The sequence below is a fragment of the Electrophorus electricus genome, chromosome 15 (assembly GCF_041902795.1).
Source record: "Electrophorus electricus isolate QZ-2024a chromosome 15, ASM4190279v1, whole genome shotgun sequence".
Taxonomy (NCBI): domain Eukaryota; kingdom Metazoa; phylum Chordata; class Actinopteri; order Gymnotiformes; family Gymnotidae; genus Electrophorus; species Electrophorus electricus.
Window position 1 is genome coordinate 10,507,411 of NC_137511.1, and position 10,479 is coordinate 10,517,889.

General features: G+C 40.7%; 1 protein-coding gene across 1 annotated transcript; it reads left to right on the top strand.

Annotated features, from left to right (window-relative positions):
* The first annotated feature begins 6,091 nt into the window (after positions 1–6,091).
* Positions 6,092–10,269, top strand: LOC113568686 (proton channel OTOP3-like). The gene is made up of 7 exons (XM_026996865.3): positions 6,092–6,488; positions 6,873–7,009; positions 7,617–7,675; positions 8,209–8,336; positions 8,503–9,251; positions 9,668–9,838; positions 10,099–10,269. The coding sequence occupies exons 1-7, from the start codon at positions 6,092–6,094 to the stop codon at positions 10,267–10,269; spliced, it is 1,812 nt and encodes a 603-aa protein (XP_026852666.3).
* Positions 10,270–10,479: the final 210 nt, after the last annotated feature.

A 10,479-nucleotide genomic window follows, 5' to 3' on the forward strand; every position in this document is an offset into this window, starting at 1 on the left:
ACTTTACTCTTGGTTAACATCATTAATCACTTTTTTTAAATCTATGAAAAAATAAGCGGTTATACATAGTTTGTGTTTTCATTCTTTCTTTCATTTTTTTTTTAATTTCTTGCTTTCTTTCTTAATTGCATTCTTGCAAAAACATGTAACAATACACAATATCTGGAATAATAGTTGCTTCTGCAGGTGCATCTCAGAGACTCAGAGGATTCTGTATAATAGCTAAGTGCTCCTGAGGAGCATCTTATTAAGAGATCAGTCATTGTAATGATGAGAAATTATACCCCTGACCCAAGGCTATTCTGCTGCACTTTCTTTTCCTATAGTGCTACACACAGCAGCTGCATTTGACAATGAATGTCACTGAAAACAAGTCATCTTCTGTCTAAGTGTTTTGTTTTAAAAACCAGCAGGACAAGTAAGAATTGTTGTCTTGTGTATTGACATTATAATAGCTTCAGTTGGTCCTTGTTAGTATTCACTGGATACCTTGCTGATTTTGTATAAGTTGGAAAACCTGAGATATATATACATATTTTTAATGTTTTTTTTTTCAGATATATTGCTATAGTAACATTTCATGACATAATTCATTCCAGAGCCAAAAACAGAATGATTTTTTTGAAAAACTATCAAAATCCAGAGGTCCTCTCCATGCTTTCTTTTTCAGAGGGGTCTTTTACTTCAGCTCTAAGACTGGAGGCCTTGTGAAGGTCATGGGGCTGCTTTGTGACTGGTGGAGGAAAGCTAGTCATAGAACAGGTATGATTTTACTGCTTCACTAACTAAATTTAAAATAGAGAGAGAGAGAGAGAGAGAGAGAGAGAGAGAGAGAGAGAGAAAGAGAGAGAGAGAAAGAAAGAAAGAAAGAAAGATGCCTAGACACAGGTAGAGAGAAAGACAGACGGAAAGAAACTGTGAGGAAGGCAAAGGTTGAAAAAAGAAATGGCAAGAAAAATTTTCTTCTGATCATATTTGTATTGTAGGAGCTGGGGGTCTTCCAACCTTAGATTGTCAGTGAATAAAGAGAGTTATATTTTCAACCTCTAGAATCATGTTCATGCACACTCATTAATTTTGATAAGTGTCATGTTTGATGAGCTCCGTATTATTGCTATAGGCTGAAATTCACAAATTCATGCATTCATATTCTAAACTAGTTTAATCCAATTCAGAGTTGCGGGGGGCCAAAACCCATCCAAGCAGCCCAAGGTGCAAAGCAGCAACCAACCCTGGACAGGATGGCAATCCATCACAGGGCACACACACACGCACACACACAAACACACACACACACACACACACACACACACACACACACACACACACACACACACACACACACACACACACATACACACGCACGCCCGCACCGACCCTATTCAGAGTCACCAATCAACATAAGACACATGACTTTGGAATGTGGGAGGAAACCAGAGTACCCAGAGGTAACCCAAACAGGCACAGGGAGAGTGCACAAACTCCACACAGGCAGCATCTGGGCTGGGAGCTGACCCTGGCTCACTGAAGCTGAAAAGAAAAATCTCAGAACAGTACTGTTGATTTGGGAATACTTTTGTGCATTTTAGTATTTTGTAACTAATATCCACATTACCACCAAAGTAATCAAATTCTAGATCTGCTCTGAGATACTTTTCAAGGCTCAGTCCTCAAAAAGTGTGTGCAGTCACCCTGGGAAGGAGGTAATCCTAATTCCCTGAGTCAGATGTATGACCATCTGCCATTAAATAGACATTTCCTTGGCCCTGTCCAGAGAACAGATCTAATTGTTCTGTGAACTTCTGCAGTAGGCTGATGAAGCTGAAGGGGCATTGTGTTCAGAGTTCTCTCACGTTTGCTTTCTGCTTTGGTGTCTGTATGCTTGTGATGGAGAACCAAAACCCCTAACGATAAACCATAGTTTCATCTGTGCCATTCCCTGTCAAATTGTTCTCCAGTGGCTTCCACTACAGCTTCAGGTGGCTAGAGGAATTGTGAAGAAGACCTATAAGGTAATAATAGTGGCTTTATGCTTAAAGCCCATCATAATGAGATTACAACAACCATGTAAATCCCAGTTCAAGTGAGTTACAGATTCACAATTTTGACCTCTTGTGTCTGATTCTTAAGAGTATCACCTTCCTCTGTTTTTTCTCCTTCACTTTGAGAGTGGTTTGGGAGCCTAAAACCCGTCACAAACGTTTTCAAAATGCACAAAATGTAAATGTAAGTAACAGGAAGTAAATGCACGAAATTAAGTCAACTTCCTGTTACTTACATTGACATTTTGTGCATTTTGAAAACGTTCGTGACGTAAGAGCGTTTTCAAAATGCACGAAATGTAAATGTAAGTAACAGGAAGTCAATGCACAGAAATGTAAATGTAAGTAACAGGAAGTTAACTTCCTGTTACTTACATTTATCTTTCGTGCATTTTGAAAATGCTCTTATCCAGAGCAACTTACAAAAGTGCTTTGTCATTTACTCACAGATCATTTGCTGTACCTCTATTCAGAAACATACAGAAATATACAGAAGAGACAGGTAAGACCAATTCATTGGTTTATGTTAATGTCTGGTTAGATTAATGGGCATTTCTTCTTTATCAGTATGTGTTTCACTTTGCATGTGGTTTGCCTTTTTCTCTCTCCACATACTGATTGTACAATTTGAATAATTATGTTTTAGTTTTAAATTAGATTGTAATGTAAATCTATGAAAAGATATAACCTTTCTTTTATAAGTTTCATACTTCCAGTAGTGTCTTAACTACATCTACATTTGGATGGTTATAATGTGTTATAGAAGTGAATTAATAATTTATTATGCATACTTAAAAAGTGTTAGCATCATGAAACTCACCTTGGAGGACTGGAGACATTGGCTGGAAGGAGCGCAACTCCCCTTTACGGTGATTTCTGACCACAAAATAGAGGAATACCTCTAAACTACTAAGAGCTTGAATTCCAGGCAGGCTCGGTGGTCACTCTTCTTTTCCCAGTTTGTTTTCCGTGTCACCTACAGACCGGGAGAGAAGAACGTAAGGGCGGACATGCTCTCCCAGCAGTACAACGCTGAAGCTCAATCGACCAGCCAAGAACCAGTCCTCTCTCCCTCATGCTTCTTCTCCTGGCATCTAGACCACAGCATAGAAGCCACTAACCCGCATCCACACTGTCCACCAAACCGGCTCTATGTTCTGCCCAAGCACTGTGCAGCTCTCATCACATGGGCGCACATGTCGATGGGAATGGGACATCTGGGATTAACACACACGGCACCATTGTTGAGTGCACGCTACTGGTGGCAATGCACAAAGACATGGTCAGATATGTAACATCATGCACAGACTGTGTTCGCAGCAAGATGTAGCGCACCGCATCTGCAGATAAGCTGTTCCCTCTACCCACTCCCATGCATCCATGGCCCCATATTTCCATAGACTTTGTTATCAGTAGCTGAGTAGGTTTTTATGCTTATACTGTCAACAACATCCCAAGACATGGAGCACGTATCTTGCCTGGGCACGTATCTTGCCTGGGCTCGTCTGGGCTCATCTGTATGGCCACGTCCTCCCAATGTTTCCCACCTGCTCCTCATTGTGTATCATTAGTGTGCATGTATATAAGTCTGGTGTTTATGAGTGTTGTTGATGTTTGAACCTGCTTTGCCTTCTAAAATAAAGTTAATCAAAATAGCATAGATGTTACTCTCTTTTTCAGATCACTCACCTGTGGTATTAATAAACTGAAGGGAATTTTTAAAATTGCAGTTTCCTTGCTTTCCAAACCAATATGTCATATTTTTAATTAATGTTCATTAATATGTTATACTTTAGAAAGAGTCCAAAATTATAGCCTTGCCTAAAAATTGAAATTCAGGTTTAACTGGTTTTAATTGTAGACCTATACTCCCTGTGCTTAGTAAGACATTGGAAAAGATCATTTTTAATCAAATATTAAATTATTCTTGCAGAAATGTATTACTTGTGTATGGCCCAGGGCACACTACTGGCCCTGTATTACTACACATAACTGATCAATGGTTAACACATATGGATGAAGATGTATTACTTAGAGCTGTGCTCTTGGATTGTACTGCAGCTTTTGAGGTCACTGATCATAGTATTCTTATTGCTAAGCTTCAGTGTTATGACTTTTCACCTTTAGCTCTTGTTTAGTGAAGAGTTACCTCTATGGCAGAACAAAGTGAGCAGTTTCAGCTTTTTCTGATGGCAAAAAGTACCTTGCTGTGTCCTGCTGGGGAGCTGCTTGGGTCCACTTTTATTTTTCATTTTCATGAATGATTTACCACATGGTAAAAATTCCAAAATAGTTATGTATGTTGAGAGACAATCTATATGTTGGTCTGCTAGGTATAATGGGTAGTAATAGGTTAGTAATAACATTGTTACAACTTGTATTTGGTAGCATGAATGTTCAAGTCAACTCTACAATACTCAAATGGTCTATAGACTGGATATCAGTTGAGCAGATCACTAAGACCAAATCAGACAATTTATTGTCCATGTCTGACTGACTTGATCACATTGTTTCAATGGTGGGAAACGCCATTGTAATTTTTAGGAAATGTTCTCCATATGTTTCTCCATATCTTCTGTGGCTATGCCAATAGTGTGAACCAGTAGGAACCAGTGGGTTTATGTGGTCTCCTGCCATGCCCTTATCTTGCCTCGTCCCTCCATCCAGTGAACTGCATCTCTCCTGTCATTCCCTCACCAATGTCTCCTTCCTCCATCCATTGACTTGTATCAAAGGCCTTGCAAGTGACCAGCTCTGCCCAGCAATCACCCAGAGAATAGCTCTTATCTCTTTGTTCTCTGAGTCACGGATTCATTTGCCACCATATTTACACCTCTTCTAGCATTCTTTCTGTAGTCTGTCACTGAAGTAATGGAGGTCCAGAGTTAAACCATTTGCTGTTTACTTACATTGTAAGTGCATTGGCCTTTGCCTGTTAGTTAACCTGTGCTGTATTAGTCTGTTCACTTGTCCATAAGTGAACTGGTGACTTTGGTGACTTGGATGGTTTACTTCTCATTGCTCTTTTAATAAACAAATCCAGCACATGCATACAGTCTCCAATTCATTACAGCTCCTTCCTCAAGAAAACATGAAATATCTCTAAATTGTAATGTTCTCTCAACCTATTGTGAAAGTTGCAGATAAGTGAAAACTCATTAGCAGGTTTGTAATAGCCACAAGTGCTCACAGATATAATTATTCTCATAACCCACATGATGGTAGCAAGGTTAATGTCAGTGTCAATAATATGATTTAAGCTATATAAACAAGCAAACATGAAGAAATACAGATATTAAGCATTTCTTTCCTGATACAGTGGCATGTTATGCCTGTATTGCAGTGAACTTTCTGTCTCACTCAGGGTGGGATGTCAAGTTCTTAAAGCCTGCTTACAGCCTTTAGTACGATTGACATAACCCCTTATATGTGGCGTATGTGTCTGTTTTATGTGAGCATATTAGCATGAGAAAGTAATCCTGGGGGAGAGGTTTTCCGTGCTAGTCTTTGTTGTAGACAAAGTTCCAGCCACACAGTTAATAAACAGAACACACTCAGCCAATGGCTCAAAAATCTTATATGCCTTAACAGTGTATAAAAGCAAATACAACAGCTTTAGGCTTAATCTTCACCTGAACCATAACCCTAGCATGGAGAAAGAACGCTTTGTATGCTGGAGTTTGAATAATGTTGGCAGAATGTGGAATATTTACTTGCTTCACTTTCAAATCCCCCTCGGTACACAGACACGCCTACTCCACTCACTCCTAAAGTACTTTCACATTCTCAGTCACTGCTTGCCTCTCCTAAGCGGCAAGGAGCAAGAGAGGTAAAGTCAATTGATAGTTAGATAGACAGACAGATCGACATACAGACAGACCTAGATAGATAGATAGATAGATAGATAGATAGATAGATAGATAGATAGATAGATAGATAGATAGATAGATAGATAGATAGATAGATAGATAGATAGATAGATAGATAGAAGAATGGAGGGTGAAGTAACTAGAGAGAGAGAGGGGGGAATAAAGGTGCAGGAGGGTAGAATGCAGTCCGATACTGGAGAATGTGGAAGACTGGAGCTGACCGACTCGGAGTCCAAGCTGAAAGTATTTGAGTCCAAGCTGCCTGAGCAGGATGATGCCCATTTGGATGGTGTGGCTGGAGAGCAAGGTGATGGGGACTCCGTGCTGCTGTGGGTGCCCACTGGCCGCAGGGTCCTCTCCGGGCTCCTGGGGTTGAACGTGGTGCTGCTTGGGGCAGCCCTGGTGGCTGGTGACGCTTTTCACCCATCGGGACTGCGCCACCAGGAGCCTCAGGTGTTTCTGCTGCTGCTGCTGGGGCTCAGTGTGCTGTGGATGTTGTGGTTCCTGCTGTGGGCCCGTCGACAACCCGGCTCCCCGCCACACACTGACCACCATGCTGGCAGCGTCACAGTCACCGGTAAACGGCTATCGCTCTTTCTGTAACTGTCTCAGCTAAACTGAAGCCTTGTCATAGTGGGGAAATGATTTTGGCACAGATCATACATATTTATTTATACTGTAAAACTAGTCCTGGTGATCTGCTGATCTCATATGTACTGCATACAATTTTGGCTCTTATGTTGTAGCAAAACCAAGTACAGCCACAGCACAGTTTTCTGCATTCACTGCTCTGATTTCTGCCTTACCGATTTATTCATGACTCATGATAACACTCTCTCTCTCTCTGTGTGTGTGTGTGTGTGTGTGTGTGTGTGTGTGTGTGTGTGTGTGTGTGTGTGTGTGTGTGTGTGTGTGTGCGTGTGTGTGTGTGTGTGTGTGTGAATATATGCGCATGAGACAGTTGTTTTGATGCTGTTTGCAGGATTCAGTTTATTGCTTTGTGTGTTTGGGATGATTTACAATTTGCTGATGAAATCATGTCGGCCATCAGCTAAAGTGCTTCTACCCTTCATACAGACTCCTTTCCTGGCTCTGCAGGTAAGAAACTGTGTGGAGGACTTGATTTTAACTTCGATGAATCACAGACAAACAATAACTTAACCTTATCTTTACGTAATCACAGTTTAGCACCAACCTCACTACAGCTTAATCTAATCACAATCCAACCTTGACTGAACTCTGCCCAATCTCTAATCATGCCTTACTCTAAACTAGGAAACAGAAATTTAAAAGAGGCACTTTTATGCTGTTGAAACTTAGTCAGCTAGATGGCTGGCAGTCTAAATACAGTGTGATTCTACCATGATATCTATATAGCTGAATAACATATAAAATGTTTTATTAACATAATTTCGCTCTCCAGTCTTTACTACCTTAAGTATGCTAAGAGAATGCCTTCATAGCAACAAATAATTACTTGAAGGGCTGCACTGCCAATGTATCTGCAGTACATACAGACTTGCAGTAGAATCTTATAATCCCAAGAACTCCCATTCACCACATCTAACCAGACTTTATTTTCTTCAGTACATTGGCAGTAATGTAAGAATAATGGAGAAGCAAGCTGAGACTGAATACAGTTTGACTGCAGTGTGGCTATGTTGTTCTTATGAATTTCTGTGTTATTGTTGATATTTCCCTATAGGCCTATCTGCTCTGGGCCCACTCCAAAGACTGCATTCACAAGCATAGAGTCCTTACCAGGTACCTGTCTCTTCTGCATGGCCCTCTGTCCTTCAGGACTTCTGTCTGAATCATCCTGTTTCTCTGGAAACTCTGTGTACTTCACTAAAACTTTGAACATTTCTGTCATTCACCACAGTACACTGCAGTTACTCACCAAGAATCCTCAGATTTATCAGTTGAAGTACTTCTGAATTTCTAGGAGGAGGAACCAGTTTATATTGGAAAAAGTGGATGTTTAAATGTTAATTCAGTGAGGTTCTAAAGTTCCAAAAGTGTAGTGTAGATCAATTCTTTGCTGCCATAGCAACCACTGGCAATGCAAACATATATTAATGTCCCTTAATATGACTACAATTTACTACAATTTTGAATCTCTCTCTCTCTCTCTCTCTCTCTCTCTCTCTCTCTCTCTCTCTCTCTCTCTATATATATATATATATATATATATATATATATATATATATATATGTAAGATAATTGCTGCTGAAGTCTTGTTTGTGTTTTTTTTATTGAGTGTGTGTGTGTGTGTGTGTGTGTGTGTGTGTTTGCAGATCTGGTCTAATGGTGATCTTGTGCACAAATATTTTGTTGTGGTTGAATGCAGTAACAGAAGATTCTGTTCACATGGAGATAGAGCTGGAGAGACGGTATGAAAACACAACAATCGGAAAAGAGACAGGTACATTGTGCTTTGTACAGTATTTAGGCTTGTCTAGATGTGGATTGTTTGTAGACACCTTGGCCTCAAATCATTATATGGCATGGTGCAAAAGTAAGCAGACATTGGTGGAGACTAGCGTCCCAGCTGCTCAAGATACTATTATATCATTTGTGTGATTCTATAGACCAGGACAAGGACAATGTCACAGCATGCTACTGTAGCAGACACCCGGCATGTGCAGCACTGCGGAGAGGCTATGAGGTCCTGTACCCCTTTAACATGGAGTTCAGCCTACTGGCAGGCTGCATGCTCTACATCATGTGGAAAAACGTGGGACGTCACGTGACTGGCAGTCACTCTGGCCACTCCCAGAACATCACCCTACGCATCATATGCTATGGAAGGCTCCTGGTGGGGCCTGTGCTGGGTTTGCTGGTGCTGGTTGCTGGAGTGGTCGTCTTTGTGCTCTACCAGGTGTGGGTGGGGCAGCAAGCACGGCGCTTCAGAGCCTTCCTGCTGTTTTATGGTTTCCACCTGGTGGTGATGCCACTCATGGCGCTTTGCTCGCTGGTGGGAATGCTAGTGTACCGCTGCAAAGAACAAGTACAGCGTGGCAGGCAGAGTGGGAAATGCAAAGACCAGGGTGGGGCTAAAAACCCAACGCGGAGTCTGGATGTGCTGTTGCTGGTGGGGGCGGGGCTGGGGCAGGTCTCCCTCTCTTACTTTTCTCTGGTGGCTGCACTGGCTATGGAAACTGGAGGCATACTAGAAAATCTAGACCTGTCATACTCACTGTTCAGTCTGCTGGAGCTGGTGCTGCAGAATGTGTTCATCATTCAGGGACTGCATGAGCAAATACACCCCCATCTACATACAAACTCAGACCACATCAGAACAGAGGGAAGAAAAACACAGGTGAATGCTACCTCAGACGTCACTTACACTTTTTTTTTTAGCACACTGAATTTGCTTTTAAATAGATGAGGTACTTTATGCACTGTTAATTTAGGCATTTTTACTTAACCTTGTGCTTTTATCATTTAATGTTATATAAAACTAAACACTGGGGCTAGATTTAAACAGAGCACATTCAACAAATACAGTATTAATAGGCATACATTTGTGAAATATCATGTCTGTTTTGACATCACACAATTTTTTTAGCAGAGAAAAAATTTAAAAGCATATAATTCTGTATTTTAGATTCAGTTGACTTAAACCTCCTAAATTCTTATTGAAGTAGTGTATTGCTCTAATGTTTATGTTGCATTTTCCATTACTATGTAGAGCATTCTGATATTGTGCTGACAGAAATGAAACAATATGGCCCATCTCCTGTTGTAAAGCAGATGGGGACGAGAGCTGAACACGTGAGTGATGTGGACCAGGCAAGAGAGTTCTTACACAGAAAAAGTAAAGTGCCAGCACCCCCTATTGGTAGATCTCGATATGGCATCCATGCCTGGAGCCGAAGAATAATTCAAGAGAGCTGTGCCTTTCTCATCTTGTCCAATGTTTTGGTGAGTGGGAGAAAATAAATAAAGTGGAATGGAGAGTACACAACAAAAATTACATTTCAGAAAGTGACAAAATTTGGGATTTAGACAATAATTCTAATCTTTCTCACTAGCTTTCCTAGCACTTTGTTCATAAAATGTATTCTATTATGGAGAGTTTTAGTTATTTCAAGTAACATTATTTCAGTTTCAAGTGAAATTATTTTTACTCAGTTATTGTTTTTCAGATGATAAGGTGTCTCTGTGTGTGTATGTGTGTGTAGTTGTGGGTGATCCCAGCTTTTGGAGCCCACCCGCAGTTCGAGAGTGGCATAGGGAGAGAATTTTATGGGTTCTCAGCGTGGTTTGTGCTGGTCAACCTGGGTCAGCCCCTGATCGTATTCTACAGGATGCACTCTGTAGGAGCTCTGATGGAGCTGCTCATCTCTGCATGAATACATTCTCCAGAACAACTATTCTTGCTCTCTCTCTCTTACACACACACACACACACACACACACACACACACACACCAGAGATAATGTGGCCAAATTATGAGAACAACTTTATTTTGGTAACGTAAAAGACAAATACAAGTAATATCAATACTATTTATATGAAGGAATGTTTAATAATTCCCTTCTGACCCTGCATACTAAATGTGA